Source organism: Leopardus geoffroyi, chromosome B1 (genome assembly GCF_018350155.1).
Source record: "Leopardus geoffroyi isolate Oge1 chromosome B1, O.geoffroyi_Oge1_pat1.0, whole genome shotgun sequence".
NCBI lineage: Eukaryota > Metazoa > Chordata > Mammalia > Carnivora > Felidae > Leopardus > Leopardus geoffroyi.
In genome coordinates, this window is record NC_059327.1 from 35107309 (window position 1) to 35129283 (window position 21975).

The window sequence follows — 21975 nt, forward strand, 5'->3', positions numbered from 1 at the left end:
CCTTCTGGAGATGCTGCACCCTCCATCCAGCAGAGGCTAGGCTGAGGACTAGAAGGAAGGGGGCAGCACAGGGAGACCTAGAAGAGGAAGAAGGTAAGAGCTATGGAGGACACTTAGCTTGTTTTTGACTTTGGTTTATTTAAAAAACAAAAAGCCAAAAAAAAAAAAAAAAAAACCAACTTTATATACAAAGTCAAACTGAAACCACGGATTATGGAAAGAGGCGAGACTTCTGGGGAACAGGGAAAAAGGCTGGGCCAGAGCCAATACCACATTCTGAACACGGGGAGGTGCTGGTATCTTCTGGCAAGTCCAGGGTGGCTGGAGCACAGTGCTCTCTGGCAGACACAGCCCGACACCAAGAGTTCGCCAGCACAGACTCCATTTCTGCGATGGCCAAGGAAGACCCTTCCCCTAGGAACCTGCTCCTGTACCTGGCAGGACTTGTGCCATCCAGAGGAAGGGCTCTTACCCCCTGCCAGAGTCCACGTCTGTTTCCTCAGTTTATTGGCATCAGACCTTATGACATACTCGGAAGCCTTTTCCTCCCCTGTCTTATTCTAAACTGGAAGAGGACAGGAGAAAAGTCAGCACAAGACTAAAGGGCCCCAGGAAAAATCCCAAGGTGGAGGGCAAAATGACATTCGAGGGGTGCAGAAGGTGTTGGATTTAGTTGTTAAGTGGAACCGGGGTTCCTCACGCATCCGTCCCACATAGCACAGACCCCACCCTGATGGCCTGAGCTCCTCTACGGAGGCTGAGCATAGGGGTCAGCCACCCCTGCCTGTGGCTCCCAGGTCCTGCTCCAGCTTCTTTCTGGAACCAAAAGGGCTCGAACGTCAGCAGGCTCCATCGCTGACCTCACGGGAGGACAGCTCCTGCACCAGGCCCCTCAGTTGTTAGGTGCCGGCTCCTCCTTCTCTACCCAGCTGTCCGCCTAGAACGAGAATCAGGACTCAGGACTCAAGAGAAAGGGCCAAGATGGGAGGACAGCAGCACTTCCTCCCGGGAGACCAGGCTGCAGCTGCTACCAACCGATTCCCCAAGAAACCAGTAGGTGGAGAAGGCGAGGCGAGGCAAAGCCCTGCAAGGGCAGGAGGACCGACGTGCTGGCTGGCTGTCACCTGTCACCCCAACCAAGCCTCCCGAATGACGAATGACGAATGACCGACCGTCGGCCGGCTCTGCCCTTAGAGGCTCACCTTTTCCACCATCCGCTGCATCTCCAGCTGCAGGGGGGTCAGGCGCCTCCGGAACTCCTGGAGCAGTCGCTGCAGCTGGTTCTTCTGCCGCTCGGCCGTCCGCGCCGTCTCCTCGGCCTCGGCCAGCCGGCTCCGCAGCTCCTGCATTTCCGCCGCCAGTGTCTTGTTGGTTACTTCAGTGGCTGAGAAGCGGTTATGGCTCTCCTCTGGGGGGGAAACGGCAGAAAGACCGCTGCTAAGCTAAGCGCTGCCGCACAGGGCAACAGGCCCGAAGCGTAAGGAGGGACCCCTCTTAATCTCCACACCCACGGCTGCACGTCCTATGCGTGCCGGGTCCCTGCGGCTTCGGGCCACTCACCCAGCTTCAGTTCCAGTGTGTGAATCTTGTTCTCCAGGTAGAGCCGTCCACTGTCCTGCTGCTCCGCGCGCTGCAACAGGTTCCCCACATTGATCAGGCTGCCGTTGTGGGACACCAGGCCTTTGTGTTCCGTGGGGGCGGCGCCCGGCTTTGCGCTTTTCCCAGAAGGAGGTAGCAGATCCAGGTTTCCTAGAAGGGGCCGAGAAAGAGATAGAAGGAAGAGTTCTCAGGAGAAAGCAGTGTGCCCCCCCCATCCTCCACAGAAGGCTACAGGCACCAGGACGCACCAAAGAGCACCTCCTCAGGAAGCCCACCGTCTGTGCCCTCCTGGCGGCTGTACTGAAGGCTCCGGTACTGGCAAATGTTCTGGGTCACCACCCTGCTGACCAGCTGTTTGGCCTGCAGAAGACATACGCCCCAGACACCCACTGATGAGAAGACGCGAGCCCTTGCCCCCGTGGTATGCAAGCGCCTAGAACTAGAGCTCTCTGAGCCACCCACAGGAGTCCAGTGTCTGCCTGTAACGTTAGGGGAGGCCGTCTTGGAAAGGGTGGAGAGGATGTGAGAGAAGGCACCTGCTCTGCACTGAGCCGGAGCCCAAGGGTAAGCAGGATCCTCTCCAAGTCCCGCCGGTGCAAGTAGCCACACCAGTTGGCGTCAAAGAAGACAAAAGCAAGGAGACAGTCCAAAGGGAGCACGGCAGAGGGGTCCAGCTCCTTGGGCTGCAAGAGAAACGAGGATGGACAAGATTTACAAAGAGTGCTTTCAGCGGCTAAAGCACCTAGGACGTAGCTGACCTAATGACACTGGGGCACCCTTCCGCATGAAGACAGGCCCCCAGGCCACTTTTACACACAGAGGAAGTGAGTACGCTCCTAGATCAGATACCTCACTCAGATTCACCCAGATGGAGATACTGAAGTGCCCTCGATCCTATGAACACCCCACTCCATGAGCCAAGAACCACATTCTGGTTTTTGTCAATCAGAATCAAATGGTAAAAGTTTCCCTCTCCCAGGAGTGAGTCAGAGACCTCGCCAGTAAGCCTCACGGACTCTTGGGGATGGAAGAGAGGTCTCACCATGTCCTGAAGAGAAGAGAACTCCATCTCCGATTGGTTTGAGGCAACCGACCGGACCTCAGAATCCTCCAGCTTAGCTCCTGCTGCAGAAAGCCTGAGATAAGCTTGGAGCAGGGACCACACGGGCCCAAATCCCACAGCCGTAACAGGAGAGCAGTCCAGCCAGAGCCAGGAGGCCACTGTGTGATGCCCGCACATACCGAACTCCTCCTCTCCGTCGTCCCTCAGGAGCAGTAGTTCCGGATCAAGCGCCATCTCACAGAGGTCCTCGGATGCCTCACCCCGGGGTTTCTCTTCTTCCTCTCCCCCAGAAGATGGAGGTTTGGGCAAAAGCCCATCTTCCTTCTAGAAACAGACCCGGACGAGAACGGTCATCTCTAACTGCTAACAATTAGAACAGCCAACATTTGAGCATCAACCGTGTCCAGGCACCGTGGTAAGGGGTTTGTACACACGCTCCCATTTACTGCACTTCATTACGTGGGGTTCAGAGCACACCAGGGCGGCTCCGGGGCACCCGGAGTTTTCTTTGGGAGTCAGTCACGGTCCCGTAAGAAATTATATGCGTACTTGATGGCATCAGGCAAGAAACAGACCTATGTGCTTTAGAAAGGGCTAAGAAGATGCGGTGCTCTAGTTAACCATCAAGCAGTCCAAACACCCGTCCTCCCCACAGCATTAGTAACCGAGGCTTCTGTGCCACCCTGGCAGGTCAACCACGCCGCCAGGCCCGCCTCCCCTCTCCTCAGCACGCCAACTCCTAGCTGCACAGCCAGGTGGGAGAGCGAGGTACCCTGCTCCTGAGGACATGCCAGGTGGCAAGGCACACACGGGCAGCGAGAGGAGTGGTGAGAGGAGCCCCGTGAGGCCCCCCAGCAGCGCCTGGTATGGCGCAGCACTACTGTGTGCAGCCCCAGTGCCCGTGCAGGGCAGCAGAGGTACTCACCGGTGGGGCGTCTGACTCGGCAGCTGTGCCCTCACTCTGTACCTCATCCTTGGACTCCTTGGCAGCCTCTTCCTTGACTGCTTCTTCTTCCTTAGCTGCCTCCTCTTTCTCAGGTTCAGGTGGGGCCACAACCTTTTCAGGAAGGCTCAGCAGCATCTTATAAATCCTATAGCCAAAATCCCTCTGCAGCATCTCCAGAAACAGTTCAGCCAACACCATCACCTGGTAGGAGAGTCAGCAGAGGTCCATGAGCATCAGGAAAAGGGGAATGTTCAAGCCCTGCCGTCCCAGATACCCTACTGCACAGCCCCCCCCAGACTCCTACACTTACTTCAAAAGAGATCCTTTCTTTTGGCCTCCGGTCCTCCACAATACTGTGGAGGGACAGGTTTACACAGCCAGGGCGTGCCATGACAGCAGGTTCTAGAGGGGGTGGAGGGGCCTCTGGGAGATCGGTGTCCACTTCCTGCTGTGCGGTGGCCTCTGGGTTCTCTGCATTCTGTTTAGAGGCGTCTGCTGCTTGCTCTGATACATCAGCTGCCTGTTCCGTTGGCTCTGCTTCCTGTGACAAAAGCCAAGAGCGGTGACCACCTGGGCCCAGGGGTCAGGGCATCTACTCTGCCCCCTTATTTGTAAGGCTCAGTCTTACCACGGACACCTCTTGGGGTGGGGGAGCTGCCTCTGCAGCTTTCTGCTGGCACAGGGCCTCCCACTCTTCCAAAGTAGGCATGATGGTCCAGACGTCTGGCAGGTACACCACCACAGTCTGGAGCCGCCTCGGTGGGCCCGGCTGCAGGTACTGAAACTCAGCAAAGCGCCACCTGCTCACAGCAAAAGGAAGAAGGAAGAACTGACCCATGACCTTCACAAGCAAGTGCTTCAGTGCTTGCTTTCAGCAAGCTTTGAAAATACAAAAACGAAAGAGACCAAGTCCTCAAGAAATGGTTCATCAATGGAGAGACTTGCAAATAAGGAGACAATTATTATCCAAGGTGCTACAAGCAACAAGGACCGCTAATATGGCGGAGGGATCCCATCTGACGAGCCCTGGAGGGTCAGCTGGCCCTCAACACACATACACATTCCTAGTCATGGTCATGACCAAGGTGACTGTCACTGAGGGCCAGAGGGAGGAATGAGGTAGGACTAGGACACAGAAGAGAGCTAACAGGTCAGAAAGGCACAGGAACTTGACCTCCTGAACAGTCTCCCCAATACAGAGGGCCAGCCACAGACAAGCCTGGGGCAGCCACTCACCACTTTGTGCAGGTGCTCAAGTCAATGCCGGTCTGGGCTTGCGCACAGCGGATAGCGGTGCGGACTAGCACCTGCGGGTCGCCCTTGGGGTCGAGGCCATCCAGAGAAGGAGACCATTCACCCCCAACCAGCACTGCCTCTTCTTCTTTCCGGCCCAGCAAAAACTGCAAAAATGGATCCGAGATTAAAAACACAAAGCAAAAACAAAAACCCAATTACCTGGATCTCCCGTGAGGCAGCCTACACCCCTGAGAGTGAAAGCAGCAGGATGTGGTGAAGAATCCCCCACACAGGGTGGGAAGCAGGGAGGGGTGGATCTCTCTACCCATGAACGTGAACCAGCCATGTAACTTTTTCTGACAAGAAGATCCTGAGCCATACGGTCCTGGTGAAGTGAGTGGTAGTGGTATTTCAGTTCTGAGACTGCTGGTTTCTACAAGTTCACGAATAGGAGCCAAGCTGCCGAAAACCTGACAGGGCCTGGACATTATCAATGACTGCATCCTGCCTCACGGACACCAGCTCTTACCTTAATCTGCTTCAAAGGATGTTCTGGTGTCTCCCTTGGCTCAGCCATGTCATCCACAAAGAGCATGCAACAACGATACAATTCCTCCAGTCCCGGGGAAGAGAGCAGCAGTACCTGTGCAGGGGCGGCGTGAAGGACACACTCGAGAGCTTTCTCGGCCTCCGACAACCGGACAAAGCGGCAGGACCTCAGCCCACTTACCTTGGAACTATAAGTGGGATCGCTGTCTGCAGGGATGGGCTCAGCACCAGTGTCTGGAGCTGGCTCCTTCTCAGAAGATACCTGGATACGGCTTGGATGATGGAGGGAAAAGGGCTGGCTCAGAGGAAAGGCTGACAGCCAGCTCAGACACACAGCCAGAAAATCTGAGGGAACCAGGAGGCTGCGGTAGCGGCGCTGGAGTTCTAAGAAGTCACAGGTGGGGCTGCAGGAAGAAAGCAAAGATCCAGACTGGGCAAGGCTAAATTATTTTTAAAAGTGGAACCATATCATGAGTTTAGGCCCCACGTCAGGCTCCATGCTGACAGTGTGGAGCCTGCTTAAGATTCTCTCTCTCCCTCTCTCTGCACCTCTCCTGCTCTCTTTCAGAATAAATAAATAAACCAAAAAAAAAATAAATAAATAAAAAATGGAACTATAAAAGACTTGGAGGGGAAAGGGCAAAATATTTTCTAACCTGGGAAAGAAGACGTCTCTGAAAAGAAAAAGATGGAGATTTGACCACTAAAATGCTTCAACCTCTAATTGCAAAATAAAGTCGAACTGGAGAAGAAAAAACAGAAAAACATTTACAATCCACGACAACTAAGGCTCAACCGTCTTGATATGAGGAGCCCACAAATGACTAACAGAAAGTTGACAAGTCTGAGAAAACTGACATCAACAGATACTTAACAAAAAAAGAAAAGAGACTTAACAGCCTGTGAAAACATGCTCTATCTCACTTAAAATTAAAGAAATGCAAATCAGAGGATCACTTTTCACCTATGAGACTGACAAAGATCCAAACGTTTGACAAGGTACACCGGCTGCAGCAGGAGGAAACAAGTACCTCATGCCCCACTGGCGAGAACGTAGATCGACACAGCCTCTTGGACAGAACTGGCAATATATGTCCAAGTTTAAAATCAGACCTTTGAGCCAGCTACTCCAGTTCTGGGAACTGATCTCAACAGAATACTTGTGCCTGTTCACGCAGATGTTTGTACAAGAATGTTTACTACAACAATTAAAAAGTGAAAATGGAGAACTGGCTAAATAAAGTGTCTGTCCATTCAGTGGAGTATTGTGTAGTTGCTGAAAAGAATGCAACCCCAACCTAATAAATGTTAACACGGAAGAAATTCCAAGATGTATTAAGTGAAAAAGCAAAATACCAAACAGTATATACAAGAAGCTTCTAAATACATTCAAAAAGACACATTGTGTGTGGCAAATTGTTCGCAGTCACATTTGGACTGATGTGAGGAGGCTCTACATGCAGCCCTGATGCAGGGCTGATGCAGGGACCACACTGTCTTGTGAGGCAGGTGGCTCAACATGGAGCACAGGAGAGGTCCTGCCTGGCCCCATGGACAGGAAGCGGTGATGCCAGGTGGAGCGGGAACAGCCCTCTTTCCCTTCCATCTTGAGCAGTAGCCAGGAGGCCACCACCCCACCTCAGCTCGGGCTTAAGTGAACTTTGCTACTGGGGCAGTGGCTGGAGCCCTGCCTCTCCACTGCTGGATGGAATCTGGAATCACTCATCTACCTCTGTCAGTGAGTTGCTAAGTGAGATAGGTAGGCTTGCAGGCCAGAGTCCTCATACACCGTACAGCACTTGAAAAAGGATTGAGAGGTTCCCTGGAAAACGAGTCCCAGGGCTCTTACGATCTGTAGTTTCTACTTGAATTAGAACTAGTACTGGGTACCCGAATTTGAATTGGTAAGCCTTAACGATAACCTGGCAGAAGTATTTCTGGTGATCAAATCACAGAAGTTCTATCAGGGAACCCATGTAAGTGGTGCTACGCTGGTCCAAATTTGAGACTTAGAAATTAAAAAACTGTCACATTAAAAAAACAAACAAAAAGGTCCCAAGCACATGACCCCATATACACACAGTCTCTTGCATAGACTGTATTTCATTTACACAAGAAACTGTTACCAGCTGTGAGCCTCAGCCCCCACCCCAGCTTTGCCACTCACCTGTCCACAGTATAGGGAGTGAGATGGACCCGGTAAGGAGGCAGGTCATGCCTTGGTTTCTTAGCACCCCAAGGCTCTCCACCAGCCCGCTGTTTGCGTTTCTTGGAGTCATAGTCATCGCTGGAAGTTGGCCCGTCACCGGAAGGAAGAAACCACACTGTTACGTTAAGATTCAATACACACTGGCCTGACAAGGAAAAAGTCTGAATCCCCAACATCAAGGAAATGGATAAAGAAGCCATGCCAACAGCCCTATGACACATAGCTATAAAGTTATTAAAATGAGTATTTAAATATTTCTAATAACAGAAAACCACCCATGATAAGCAAAGACTAGTACACAGTAATATGTATACAGTAGTGCCTCAACTGTGCAAAATAACCTTTTAAAAACTGAAAAGAAATAAAGTATTGGGGCACCTGGCTGGCTCAGTCCATGGAGCATATGACTCTTGACCTCAGTGTTGTAAGTTTGAGCCCCACATTGGATATAGAGATTACTTAAAAAAAAAAAAAAAATCTTAAAAAAAAAAAAAGTATTAACGATAAATGCCTCTGGTAAAACTTGTAATTTTATTTTTTATATTTTCTGAACTTTAAAAATTACAGTGAACATATAATTTTTTGAAACGAGCAAAGATTTTAACTGATTTCTAACATGAGACACATATATGCTACCATGCAAAGGGTTCTATAAAGCAAGTTTTATTAAGAGACCATTCTCATAACAAACCCTTAACAATACACGTTAAAGTCAGAAAAACACTCAAACCCTTTGGTCCAGTAATTCCACTCCTGAAAATTTATCCCAAGGAAGTTAATTCAAAAGAAAAACAGAGGTTATAAACAGTGGAAAAAATTCAAACCAAGAGTAAGAAAACCATATTCACATCCAGCAACACCTGAACTTTTATAGTAAATAAATACAATAATCATACAGCCGTTAAAACAATCGTGAGAATTAAACTGCAATATGGAAAAAATGTTTAATCACCTTAATCATAATGTATAAAAAGAATTTGGACTCTAGGGCACCTGGGTGGCTCAGCTGGTTAAGCATCCGACTCTTGATTTCGGCTCAGGTCATATCATGGTTGCAAGACCAAGACCTGAATGGGGCTCTGCACTGACAGCAAGGAGCCTGCTTAGGATTCTCTCTCTCTCTCTGTCTGCCCCGCCCCCACACTCACGCATGTGCGTGTGCGCTTACTCGCGCTCTCAAAAAAAATACTTAAAAGATAGTAATGTGGGCTCTAAAATTAAAACTTTTTAATTTTTTAATTAGAGTCATAAAAAGTATGTTTCTCTATAAAGACCAGAAAAGGACATAGGGAAAAAAGCAGCCGTAAATAATTTCTCTTTTCAAAATTATTTTCTAAAGGTGTTTAAGAATGGTTATTACCTTTAAAGGGAAAGAGGAAATGACTCATTTTTATACTATTTTGGCTTTATATAATAGCATGTACTACTTTATACACTTCTATGATATAATACCTATTATAGTATCACTATGTTATGGATTCAATAAATAAAAATAGAAGAGGGGTGCCTGGGTGGTTCAGTTGGTTAAGCATCTGACTCTTGATTTTGGCTCAGGTAGTGATCTCCTGGTTGTGAGATCTGGCTCCTGCTTAAGAGTCTCTTTCCTCTGCCCCTCCCCACCTCTAAAAAAAATAGAAGAGAAAAACCTTTAGACCATTAAAAAAAATGCCAGTTTGATGAGGGGAAAACAAACTCCTGTGTCTCTAGAGAAGTAAAATCAACTGTCAGGTCTTCCTGCCCAGGTAACTGGGCTGCCTGCAGTCTATTTGCCAGAAGGCCTCTGCTCTTCCCCTCAGACCTGTCTGCATTGCTTCCCTTGTCATTAAGGCCCTGAGCATCTAAGTTCATTACATTTAACACAGAGGGTTTTTTTCTTTTCTCTATCTGCCTGGCTCATTTCCCTGCTTATTAGCATCTCCATCCAAAAGCTGCCTTCTAATCTCGCCTTTACAGAATGTCAGCTTCCACATTTCTAACACAGTAATTCTGACAGCTCTCTCCAGCTCACCCATGACTGGAGTGAACTCTTTGGGAAATGCTGTCCACCCCTAGTGAAACCGGACGTCCCACTGAATCCTGGAATCAAAGGCCAGTTTTCTCTCCTTACTGTGAATCGTCAGGAACACATTGGAAAGCAGTACCAGTGAGAGACATCTCTGTAACCTCAGCAGGATACTGAGATGGCATATCCCGCTGGACACACCTGTCCAAAAAACCTCAGTAGTTCAGTACTGGCAGTCCAACGGAGACACTGTTACCTCCATCCCAGAACCTGAAATTTAAAATAAAACTTGGCTTCCAGCCAAAATGCTAACACAGCCTGACTCCTTTGTAAACTGCTGTTGTATCAGAGTGACCGAACTCCTACTGCCCCCTTTCCTACTTTGGAAATTCTCTGCACTAATGGTGTATCTCCCTGCCAGTGGTAATGTCTCCTTTCTCTAGAAACCATAACACAGAAGCATTATGGCAAAAGTAATACCAACAGGCCTTACACAGGGCTTAGCATGTCCAGGACAATCAAATGCATATGACTGTACAGAAAGACTGAATTTGAACCTAAAGAAAAAAGTCAATAGCAGCCATTGATTTCCACCCAAGCTACATTATCCCTGAGGGCACTTGCTGGGAATTGGTAATAAAGCCTTTAATAAACTCACAGAATGTGACAGGTAGAAACTCCTTGGAAACTGAAGACCAGGAAAATGCACAGGGACAAGGAAGGGGTGCAGGTGTATGCAAAATATATACCAGTCACTTGAGAACAGGACAAAGTGTTTCATGTAGTGGGGACATGGTGGAGAACAATCCTAGATCTACGAGAGAACCATCCTCCTAGTTAGAAATCATAATGACCTAGCCCAAGGGAACCACCACTAGCTTCAGCAGACTATGCCCTCTGCCTAAACTTTTTCCCTGAGTTATTCCATGCTCCTTTTAAGAGTTCACATTGGAGTTCATTCTCAGCCCTCATCATGTAATAATCTACTGGCATCTGGAGATCTTCCTCATCAGTAGAGTTCTCATTTCAAAAAAGAACCTGAATATGAGAGACCTTTCTGGAGTGACGGAAATGTTTTATATCTTAACTGGGGTGAGGGTTACATGGGATTTCCCATTTGTCAAAACTGGTTGAGATTTGTGCATTTCAACCTATATAAAATTTGCCATAAAACATTTTTTTAATTAAAAAAAGGTAGAAGGCAGGGAATAGATGGACGTACAGATGAAAAAGAATGGAAAATATTGACACTTGTTGAGGCTGGATGGTGGGTATATGAGGGTTCATCATCTTTTTGTTTGTTTTACCTATATTTACAATTTTCCATAATAAAAAATTAAAATGAGGACCAACAGAAGAACTAAAACCAGTCTTAAGCAAACCAGTCCAGAGCTTAACTCTTAAGGATAAAAGTGAAAACTTTTAGAGAGAGAGTAAGGCGGGATAAAGACAAGGAGCTAGAGGGAATAGGCAGCATGCTCTCACAGTCCCTGTAGCTCACGGATGACAGAAGATGGCCTAGGACACCTCCAAAGTCCCAGAGTCACTATGCCGGCTGCAGAGGGGCCATGAATCTATCTGCATGGTCAAGGCACAGGCCTGGGCTTGAGGGCAGAGTGCGACATACACATTCTAACACTACACTGATGCGTAGCATATATAAACAAACACGTTTTATATCAGCAAAAACCTACACTACGATGTTATGTTTTTTGGACAATTATCATTTTCTTGATAGTTTTGATTTTTTGACACCTCAATCTTAAGGACTAAAAATAAAAGAGAAAATTATGTATTTTAAAAATTCAATATGGTATTTTGAAAGCTGAACTACATCAAATCCCTGCTTGCTGAACCAGTTTATATAGTTCTAATATTTGCATATACATCTCAATGCATCAGCCTGTTTCAGGGTAAAGGGCCTAGCTAGAAAGAGAAATCTAGCTGCAGAAAGAGAATGTTAGCGTCAACAGGTGGCAAAGAAAGAGACACTGTTCCTAGGGGCAAATAAAATATCTTCCCTGCTTAATCATTCTCTTACCTTCGGCCCTGATCCAATCGTCCGTGAGGGCCCCGAGCAGGAAATCTGTTCAGGTGGCTCAGATGAAGTGTGTGGGATGTTTGGAAGAGACTCAGAGCTGCAGAGAAGAAATGGTTGGTGACTCAAAAACCCTAAATATCTGCCCAACTTCCCTGTCCCTTTCTTCCAGTGACAGAAGTACCCACTTCCATTCTGAGAGCAAACCTGAGAGTTACAGGCCCATTCAACCAGAGTACCCTATAAAGCCAAATCCCAACATCCACGCCACTGGTACGCACGCTTCTGAGGAAAGAGCGGGGGAATCCGGTGAGGTTGGAAGATCAGCTGGGGCTGAGCTCCCAGAATCCCTTGCTTCTGGCCCAGGGCTGCCACATGTAGAAGGGGAGGTGCTGGGGATTTCAGCAGGGGCTGCAGAACAATAACCAGGAAAGTCAGGGCATCCCATGGTTGATCTGCTCACCACCTTGGAAAGATGCAGCCCCACCTCTTGACAAAAGTAAGGTTCTCGCCCAGCTTTCAGGGCACAGGGGCTTCCCTCCCTCCCCTTTCCAACGCACATGCCGAGGAAAGATGGATACCTGGTTGGAGAGCGTTTGCACCTTGACAGCATTCCAGGGCACTGCCTGGCCTGGGTTGTATGCAGCCTTCACCAGCACCTTCTCACCCAGCTGGGGCAGCCGGCCCTTCACCACACTGCCAGCACACAAGCCAGGAGACCCAGTCAGGAGAGAGACCCTGGCCAAGCCACCTTGACTGCCCCTATGAGGCCCTTCCCATCAAGATTTCTCACACCTTGCATAAAAACAGCAAAGCAATGGCTTCAGAGGGGTCCCATCAGCATGGTGACAGAACTGAACTGAATAAGCATTTCCAGAAGGGGACTAACCTCAAGCCTACCTTAGCTGAAAAAAGACCTCTTCATCCACCACCCCAAAGTAGTCATGCAAGCTGGTAACAATGCCAGTGAAGACCCGCTGCTTCTCCCCACCCTGTAAGAGAATAGTGCAGTTTGAAAGTCATAGAGAGCATCTGTCCACACTCTGCCATTAGCATCTCCTCTCCAGCCAAACCGCACCAGGCTCAGCAGAGTATTGCATCAAGGTTCACATGAAGGAGGCACGCGTGTGCAATAGTTATAATCTGTGGAGGAATGGGGGGAGATCATGCTGATTCTAAGGTCACCAGCTGCTTCTAGGATTTCCAGTTTTCTAATTCCCAGAAGCAGCCTAAAGATCTCCCTAGAGCCAGGACTTCGGACTCCCCAGTCAGAGGTGTCTAGTCACCTCCATCCTGGCTCAGGCCGGGAGTGTCAGGAAGGATGAACATAGCAATGCAAGAATGAAAGCACCAGGCACCCATGCATGCTGTGGTAGTCTTGAGTGTTGAAACTCACTAGAAAAAATGCCCAACCTACCTGAAGGTGCCTGGCATTTTGGGACAGGTCTGTGGCCACAGGAGGAGTGAGCAAACCAGGAGGAGGACCCAGAAGAGATGTTGAAGCTGCGCCTATGTGGACAGAGAAGCAACCTCCAGGAAGTGCGCCTACCATTTTGAGCACTGGAGTCAGCTCAAAGATACGGGAGGCCCAAAGAGCAAAGTGGCTCTAACCAACTCCTCCACAGGGTTTCACTGGCCACCACTGAGCTCATCTCCTAGTTTCCTATGAAACGCTGGCAACCAATCACACTCCACCAAGGAAACCCCAAAAGCCACATTTTAAAAGACTATCTCCAAAGCACGAACTACTACTCAGTTTGAAGCCGAGCAGGAATAAAGGTGATCACCTGAGAAGTTGCGTCCCCCTGGAAGCGGGTTGATCCGCTGGCGCTTAAACTGGGACATTGGGAATGCTGTCCTCTTTCAGAGTCTTAGAAAAAACCTTTAATTGAAAAAGCAGTGTTAACAGCTTAGAGGGAAATTTTCCACCGAGCCCTCCCCCCGCCCCCCACAAAAGTAACTGAGATCTTAATAAAGGTGAGGTGGGTACTGAAAATGAATGGAGATGGAGAGAACATAAAGAGGGGCAGGAAATGAAAAAATTACATTGTTCCAGTTTGCCTTCACAATAACTTAGTGGTGGGTGATACTGTCAAGCTATCTGAAAGAAAAGGAAACTGAAGCTCAAAGAGATTAAGAGACTTGCCCAGGGCCACACAGAACCAGTTGGTGACAAAACTGAGACTCGCACCCAGGTCGCCAACAACTTAACGCTCCTCTCACTATGCCACACCACCCGCAGATGCTTGGGGAGAGTGGGGGGATTGGAAAGAGCCCCAGTGACATTCATTCATTCAAATACATCCGCCAAAATGCTCCACGCAAGGCCCGGAAAAATGGAGGAGGCTGGTGCCGGAGAGAAGGTGTGGGCCCTCTCCCCGGAAGCCCGGCCCGTTGTTCCCCGGACGGGCTGGTAGGAAGGTAGCCCTGTGGCTCGGCCGAACGCGAATCCGGCAGCGCGCCCGCCCGCGCTCCTGCTCCCGTGCTCCCTGGGCCTCCGCTCCCGCCTCAGCAGCCGCCGGCACCGGGCCTCCCGGGCCGGGCCGCGGCGGGGCCACCGTGGGAGGACGAAGGCGCGCGGTTTCTCCTCCTCCCGCCCGCCCCCAGGGCCGAGGCCGTTGCCAGGGAGACGGGACTTGCAGTCCGAAGGGGGGCTCGGCCCCTTCCGCGCCCCGTGCATCTTTGCTGCCCGGCCCTCGCCGCCCCTCGGCCGGGGGAGGGGCGAAGGGGCAGAGGGGCGGCGGGGGGCCCCCCAACCCACCTGCGGGCCAGGGCCGCGACACCGGGGGGACAAAGACACCCGGAACCACCACAGCCGCTGCTGCCGCCACCACCGGAAGCGCCTCTCCGGAAGCGCGACCACTGGTCGGAAGCTACCACTCTCCCGGATATGGTCCCTCCCTCCTCTCCACCGACTTCTCCCTTCCCCCACGCCGGCCTGCCATCCCGCTCCAACTGTGGAACGGAACTGCACCTTCCCCGATCGGATGCGCGTGAGGAAGCTGGGCCTCCGCGGTGTCCTCGCTTAAGTGTCCCATTAGAAAAGCAGGCTTTAGAGCATTGGTTCCTTGTCCAAAGACAGCAGGAGCTGGACCCCCAAGTGGAAGAGAGCACCTACCACCCCACATCTGGCCTCATTCTGGCAGACCCCAGGGCTGCAGCCGCAAGAGAACCAGCCCCTCCTGAGTAAAGGAGGAGAGTGCTTGATCAGTGCCATTTCTAGGAGACGCCAGGTTTAAGCCAGTGACCTTATCCCTAGCCCTGTCCTCCCATTGACAATACACACACACACACACACACACACACACACACACACCTCCTCCTCTCCTGTCCTCTGAATATCTACAGGAGACTAAACTTTTGCCCTTTCTCAATTAGCAAACATATAGGAACCTGCCAGACTGTAGTAAATAAACTACCACAACATTTTGGTAGACATTTATAATGTTCTCAGAAAGATTTCCTTTAGGAGTGCCTGGGTGTCTCAGTCAGTTAAGCATCCGACTCTTGATCAGGTCATGGTTTCATGGTTTGTGGGCTGGAGCCCCACGTCAGGCTCTGCTTGGGATTCTCTCTCTCCTCTCTCTCTTTCTCTGCCCCTCACCCTGCGTGCACGTGCACTCTTGCACTCTCTCAGAGAGTTTAAAAAAAAAAAAAAAAAAAGGAAATATTTCCTTTAGTCCTCCCAAGGCTGGAAGATTAGGTCAGGAATTAGTGCCCTAATTCCCAGGAAACCTGAGACTTCAGTAAAGTGACCTGCTATAAGTCTTGCTGCTAATCACTGGCCGTTTTAGTCTCCATTAGCAACCCCAGTCCTCCCTTATCCTCTGGCCTTCCCATCATCCCTCCAGCTTGGCCTCCTTCCAACACCCATACCCTCCCCCTTCCTGTTCACAAAGCACTCTGAGACAGTTTCATCTCGTTTTATCTTCATTAATAAGACTGTGAGGTAGGTAGGGCAGGTATCATTAGACCATTTGGGAGATTAAGTAGGAAGCTATGAGTCTAGAGTCAAAAGCTAGAATGAGTCTCTGGTTTCAACTCTGATGTGTTAAGGTTATCAGGGACCAAAGCAGCTAAAGGCAGACCTTGAAGCTTACTCTGCTATTCTCCATGTTGTCCCTGACCTTTCTATTCCAGGTTCAGTCTTCAGGGGCTCTGCTCCACAGGCAAGACTCAATGCAAAGGAACCCAAGATAGCACCCTTCTCTGTCTTAGGGCTGCCAACGAGGGTGTGAGGAGGAAAGCAAGATTCCAAATCAGTAACTGCCCACTGAGGAATGAAGGTGGCCATCCTTTACCTCACCCAGACCAACCCTTTGAATGCATGATTCAGAAGACATGGTTGGATCCAGCCAGTTCACAACAGTGACAGACTTGCAGAGATACACGTATCACTTTGCATAAATACACATCTGCGACATGCTAGGCCCCAACAGATCACCAGGCCAAACATGCTCCATGGACTCCCGATAAATAAGTTAGTTCACATTGTCTAGGCCCAGGGATTTCTGGCAACCAGCAAGGCGCCCAGGGGCTGCCACACCCTGGGGCCACTCAGGGAACCAGGGCTCCTCTGCCAGGCTGCCCAGAAGAGAAAGGTCCAGCCTTCTCCTCAGAGAGAAGGGTGAGCATCAGCAGCTTTTCCTGGCAGTGCCCAGAAACAGTAACAGGGCAAAGGCCGAGGAAGATGACTGCACTGCACACCCCTCCACCCAAGGTCATGTCCCTGCGCCAGGAATTCTCAGCATACAGAAAGGTTTTTGGCTCGTTGCTTCTTAACCACAAATGATGGCATAAAGGTCTTCCGGAGGGGCTGGAATGGAGGTCTTTCAGGGACACCCCTTGACTCAATCCTGTGAAAAAGGAAAGGAAGCATTAGGCTAGGAGGAGGAAACAAGGTAACAATGGCCCCAGAGTTGATGGAGCATTGCTTATCTGCCGTGGGGAGCCTGGGGATGTTGACGTAGTGCTTCTTATCGCCACAGAATTATTCAGCATTATCCCCCATCATCTCCTGTGGGATCCTCTGTGTCCCAACCTTGCTCTCCCAGCAAATCCAGGAGGTGGCCTAAGGTTCAGCTGTGAGGGGTGAAGGCTTTTGCTGGGCTTGCATGAGGGAGACTCCCCATATGCTGGTCCTGGCTCTGTCACTGACTTGCATGCATGTAGATTCAGAAAGCGACTTCCTTCCCCAGCCCAGTCCCCATCCTCTTCATCTGTAAATGGGACACTTTAACTACTTTGTTTCTTCCACCACCCTCACCAAGACTATCTACACCTCTCAGATTTCAAAGGGACAAAAAAACAAAAAAAACAAAACAAAACAAAAAAACACAATTGGCACTAAAGTCTCAGCTTCTGGCTTCATCAGTCTCCTTCCTTTGCCCTAACCTGGGCTGGGCCGCAGGACTCACCTTGGGGCAGGGCCATCAGGAGGGGCAGGGGACTCAGAGTGTTTCGAGCTTCTCCAACGGATCCGGTTGAGCAGGACCTTGACCTTGTTCCAGTGGGAGAGATCCCGCTGAGCAGAGCGTGAGGGGATCACCACAGAGTTCCTCCCCACAACATACCCCTGCCTGAGCTCCCAGAGATAGCAGTCGCCACAGCCAGGACTGCTCCAATCAGGAATTCTGTCATTTTCCCAGAGTTTCTGGCCTTCAGGGTATCTACAAACCCAACCACCCCCTACCCCCGACTCCATCCTGTATCACCTGCCTCCACACATACCCATCACCTACCTTGTGTCCCTGGGAGGATGGAAAGATATGAGCTGGCTCTGCTGAAGCCTCTAAAAGCCTGGGAGGGTTGGCACTGGGAACCCCTACCTTTAGGGGTGAAGCTGTGTTGGCCCCTTCAGAAAGAAAATCCCATTACCCAGGGCCAGAAACAGGAAGCCACCCATCAAAACCAGGACTGAGGAGGTCCGCCCGGGGTGGGGGGCCCTGGGTTGGCAAGACACACAGGGAAACACAATGGCAGCTCACCTGTCTCCTGGGTCTGGCTGAGCAGTTCCTGTACCTCACCGCCTGGGGCACAAGAAGGTGGAGGCGAAGGGTCCAGGGCTGGTGGCGGTGGCCGCTGCTGCTGCTCCCCCCACTCCCCCTCTACCGCTTCAGGATCCTGTGCACAGGAGAGACGGGTACTCAAGACCTGACTAGATGGCTGGGCCTGTTCTGAAGGCAGCCCTGCTTGCAGGGCTCCCAGCCCTCCTCTGCCTCCCCCACTCACCTGCCCGACCTGCAGCTCGCTCGCCCCTGGGGGCCTCTGGGTCTGCAGCTGCAAGTAGAGCTGCTGGAGCCTTGCCATTTGCTCCAGCACTAGGCACAGGTGTTCCAGATAGCGGAGACCCTGCCCTGGGAGACAGGCCCAGGCCTTAGGCCCCAGGCCCCCCACCTGTGGGACAGAGTGAGGTAAGGAAGACTTCTGAACTCAACCAGACTCCCGTCCTAGGCAGTCAGCAGATGGGAACAGAGGGACCAGGGAGAGGAGGCACACACCCCTAGCTGGCTTCCCAGTGCCCGGCCAGGCATGCTGCCAGGCTGTCCCCCATACTGCTCACCTCCACACAGCTGGGAGTGGGCTGAGGCAACAAGCCGAGACACAACCCATCAATTAGAGGCAAGGAATGCCCCACCCCAAGAGAGCTCCAAGGAGAAGTCAGGGAGGACCCACCAGCCAGCAACCCACCCCTCCATGTAAAAAGACCGTTTCCACTGCACTCTTCACCCAGGCTGAGAGTTGACACTCACCACCTCTGCTCCTTCCAGACCTGCCTCTAGGTCAGTTTCTGCCTCAGTGGCCTCCTGTTCCCCTGCTCCAAAAGGGGGCATTTCACATTCAGACTTGATAGGTGGCTTCAGGGAGTACTGGTGTTGTGACATGCCGACAGGGGAAGTCGGGAGCTGGCGGGACCGCTCCAGCACCTGCTCCAGCTTACGGTTGGCCAGGAGCCGGCTCAGGTGGGCAGGAGGCTCCATGGCAGCAAGGGCCCGGGGATCAGGGCTCCCTGTGGGCTCAAAGTCCAGAGAGTCCTGAGGAAGACCTGGTGAGGTGGCCAGGGGGCTGTCCCCAACCACCATCTCCACTCCAGAGTCCCGAGAAGCCAGTTTGAGAAGTGGCTCCTGCCTCCTGACACCTCTCAGCTGGCCATCCCCTTTCCAGGAGTCCAGGGAGCAACCTTGAACAGCGTCCGGGATCCTTCGGTAGGTGCTGCTGACTCCAGGTACTACACAGCTGCGTGCCAGGTCCTCGCCAACCCCATCTGCAAGGACAGTCAGTATCAGGCTGGGCAGGCTGCCCTGAACGCCCCCAGCATTCCTGGAAGCTGGCAAAATTCCCAGGGGAGGAGTGTCCTGGGCCAGAGGTGAAGGGAGGGGCCGGGACTGGACAGCCATGGCCCCGCCCAGATATCTCCCCATCCCTGGCTGGAGAAGGTAGGACAAGATCCCTTCACAAAAAGTCTTTGTTAAGGATCACAGACCCAGGATATGGGCAAAGCCTTGCAGGTCCTATTTATCAGCTCCTTATATGGCCACCCTCCTTTGAGGGAGTAGCTACTTTCTTCTGGGAAGCCCTTGTGCTCTGGAGCCTAGGGTCAGCCTAAGACCTCCAGGTCATGAATGAGGAGCCCCAGTCTCTTCAACTGCTCCCCACCGTGCAGCATGACTATGACCTCCACCCCCACCCTCCAGCTTTCAGAGAGACGGGAAAGGGCACAAAGCAGGAAGCCTGGGGTCCAAACTAGCATCAGGATGCAAGAAGTCGTCTCTCCTGGAGCTCCTGGGGGAGAGTAATAAAATAACAACAGCTATAACCATTGCGGGCTTCTGTTCTTTTAAATGGGAAATAGTGAAGATTTTGCGGAGAGTTGGGGGGAAAAAAACACACCCAACTGGAATTAGGAGGGGGTAGGAGGAGAAGCAGCGGCAGAGGTTACCCACGCGCTGGGTCCCCAACTTTATAATGATGCACAAACTACGGCTGGAGAGGGTGGAGGGCCGCCCACGTCTCACCGCCGGCCACGCAGGAGAGCTGGGTGCCAGGCCAGGCCCCTCTGGCCAAGGAGGTCAGCCAGGAAGTCTACCTCGGGAACGGGTCCGCCGCCGCCTCTGGGGGGGGGGCTTTCGGACCTGCCGGCCGGGGCAAGGGCTGGGCGGAGAAGGATCCAGATGGGGAATTAGAGGGAAGTGGAGCCCGAAGGGAGTGGGATGGAAGGTGGTGGCTGATTTAACGCCCAAACCCAGAGAGTCTCCAGAGTGCGAGGCGCCATCACTCAGCCCGTCCGAAGGGAGGCGGCGAGGACGGGCGCCTCCGGCGGGGTGTGCGGGCTGGGGCAGGGGACACAGACCGGGGCCCGGGCGCGGGAGTCGGCCCCAGGGCAGGAGGCCCGGGCCGGCCTGGGGGTGGGCGACTCACCCCGGCCGCCGAGCGGCTCCACGGCGAAGACGCGCCGCCGGCCCGGCATGGCCCAGTTCCCGGCCCCGACGCGGCGACCCGGCCGCGGCCGCTGCAGCCGCCCCGCGATCCCGGCCCACGTTCCCCAGCCGCTGTCGGGCGGGCGGCTTCGCACGCGCGTCCGGCCCCGGCTGGGCGCGGCCCCCGGACACTCCCCGCGGGTGCGAGGGGAAGGGGCGGGCAGGGGGGAGGGGCGCGCAGGTGTGCGGGCGGCTGGGGGTGGGCGCGCCGAGTGGGGCCGTGGGGGGCAGGGGCGGGGGCTGGGAGCCCGGTAGCGCGGAGCGCGCGGGGGAGCCGGGAAAAGGCCTGGGTCCCCGGTCCTTCGGGCCCCGGGCAGTCCCACGCTCCCGCCCCTGGCCGGGGAACGGAGGCCCCCGCCTGGGGACGCTGTCTGGCTCGAGGTGCGGGGTTACCGGGCACCCCCCACCCGCGATTCACATGCTGGTCTGTCTTCCTGCCGCCGAAACGAAGCTGGGAATGGGGGTGGAGGGTCGGTAGGGACTGGACAGCCGCGCGGAAGGAAATGGAGTCCCACGTGCTGGCTGCACGCTTGTCCCTGCACTCCCTGCTGTGTGCCTGGGGCACGTCACTCAGCCACTCGGAAACCTGACGCGATAGAAGGGGGAAATGATTCCTGTCCACGTGGAAATCCTTTCCAACAACTGCAGAGCGCCTTGTTACTAGATCTGATCCCCTCCTCGTCCCGTACCTCTCCCGCACCCGAGCACCCTAAAGCTGGGGCCTGGGGGGGCGGGGGGGGAACTTCACGATCTAGGGAAGTGAGCCAGGCGAACAGGGAAGCAGCCTGAAGGCGGTGGAAGTGTGAATACTTCCCTGTCCCCCAACCCCAACCTCTTTTGGCCCTTGGGATTCCACCAGCCCCCACCCTTAAAGGGTCCCAGCCTGCTTTCAAGCTGGTAGCCTAGGGAGCTGCCGAAGGTGACACAGCCTGGTGACCAGAGGGCTGCTGGCCTCTAAGAAAACCTCATCCTCCTGAGGAAGGGGACAGGGCTGGAAAAATCCCAGCAGGACCCAAATCCCCTGGAGGCAGATAAAGAGGCTGGTGGACGTGCAAACTTGCACCTGAGCCTCTGGGGGAGGGGCTGGAACCAGAGCCCTTGGGAGGAAGCAGCTGTTAACTGGGAGGGAGAAAACAGTCTGCCCACCCCTTCTGCTCCATGCTCCTTCATACCCTTCCCCAAATACCTTACACAGGAACCTTCGCCAGAGAGCCACAAACTGTAAGGTTCCGACTGTAGAAGATGGGGAAACTGAGGCCTATAACCAGGTCTGAGAAAGAATGAGAGCCAAGTGCCTGAATTACCTGACATCTCTTAACACCTTGATTTTCAGGCCAAGCCCTTCTCTGCTAGCCACAGGTCGTCTGGGTGGCCTCCTCCTAACCCTGTCCTCCTAGACAGCACCCCCGCCCCATTCCTCTTTCCCAGATACAGACAGGGAAATGAACGCAGGGCCTGGCAGGAACTGCTTCATGCAGGTCCCACAGGATGTGTGGCACCAAACCCCGCAGGCAGTGTCATACCCCACCCCAGCCCTCCCTGGGTCGGGGAGTTGGAGGGCTGGCCTATCAGGTGGCTTCCTTCCTCCAAAGTGAGAGGGTAGGGAGGGAAAGGGAGGGAACCTTTGTCGGATCTCGCCCTGAATTTGGAGAATGTGGGGCCAGATTCCAAGCGGTCTCCCTGGTGACTCTGGGGCAAGAATGCATCTGGAACAGGAAGCCCAGCCAGCAGGAATGTGGTGTCTCAGCACAAGGCTTTGTGTGGGCTCAAAAGAACCCCCACCCCCACAACACACACCCAAGCACACTCCCTTCCGGGTGGTGGGCTCCTGCACTGCCTGACCCCCATGTAGATGT

The 21975-nt window shown here is 52.6% G+C and overlaps 2 protein-coding genes across 14 annotated transcripts; both read right to left on the reverse strand.

Moving 5' to 3' along the window:
• Positions 1 to 121: 121 nt before the first annotated feature.
• Positions 122 to 14525, reverse strand: CCAR2 (cell cycle and apoptosis regulator 2). 6 transcript variants are annotated; one of them, XM_045457310.1, is made up of 21 exons: positions 14404 to 14525; positions 13430 to 13524; positions 13060 to 13151; positions 12543 to 12634; positions 12224 to 12338; positions 11924 to 12053; positions 11646 to 11742; positions 7561 to 7680; positions 5575 to 5797; positions 5374 to 5487; positions 4845 to 5008; positions 4237 to 4408; positions 3919 to 4149; positions 3588 to 3809; positions 2842 to 2986; positions 2642 to 2721; positions 2136 to 2282; positions 1848 to 1959; positions 1561 to 1749; positions 1203 to 1408; positions 122 to 937 (listed from the first exon to the last, which is right to left on the reverse strand). In XM_045457310.1, the coding sequence occupies exons 2-21, from the start codon at positions 13485 to 13487 to the stop codon at positions 893 to 895; spliced, it is 2754 nt and encodes a 917-aa protein (XP_045313266.1). In that variant the 5' UTR covers positions 13488 to 13524; positions 14404 to 14525; the 3' UTR covers positions 122 to 892. The 6 variants fall into 6 exon arrangements, with proteins under 6 accessions (XP_045313266.1, XP_045313246.1, XP_045313270.1 ...); XM_045457290.1 differs by having other exon boundaries at positions 2642 to 2724; positions 14404 to 14524; XM_045457314.1 differs by lacking the exon at positions 14404 to 14525 and adding an exon at positions 13945 to 14212.
• Positions 14526 to 15554: 1029 nt separating this feature from the next.
• Positions 15555 to 20269, reverse strand: CB1H8orf58 (chromosome B1 C8orf58 homolog). Of its 8 annotated transcripts, none has more exons than XM_045457335.1 (7): positions 20061 to 20269; positions 18395 to 18906; positions 17874 to 18038; positions 17630 to 17765; positions 17384 to 17496; positions 17060 to 17166; positions 15555 to 16498 (listed from the first exon to the last, which is right to left on the reverse strand). In XM_045457335.1, the coding sequence occupies exons 1-7, from the start codon at positions 20107 to 20109 to the stop codon at positions 16387 to 16389; spliced, it is 1194 nt and encodes a 397-aa protein (XP_045313291.1). In that variant the 5' UTR covers positions 20110 to 20269; the 3' UTR covers positions 15555 to 16386. The 8 variants fall into 8 exon arrangements, with proteins under 8 accessions (XP_045313291.1, XP_045313293.1, XP_045313336.1 ...); XM_045457337.1 differs by having other exon boundaries at positions 17060 to 17142; positions 20061 to 20267; XM_045457380.1 differs by lacking the exon at positions 20061 to 20269 and adding an exon at positions 19651 to 20015.
• Positions 20270 to 21975: the final 1706 nt, after the last annotated feature.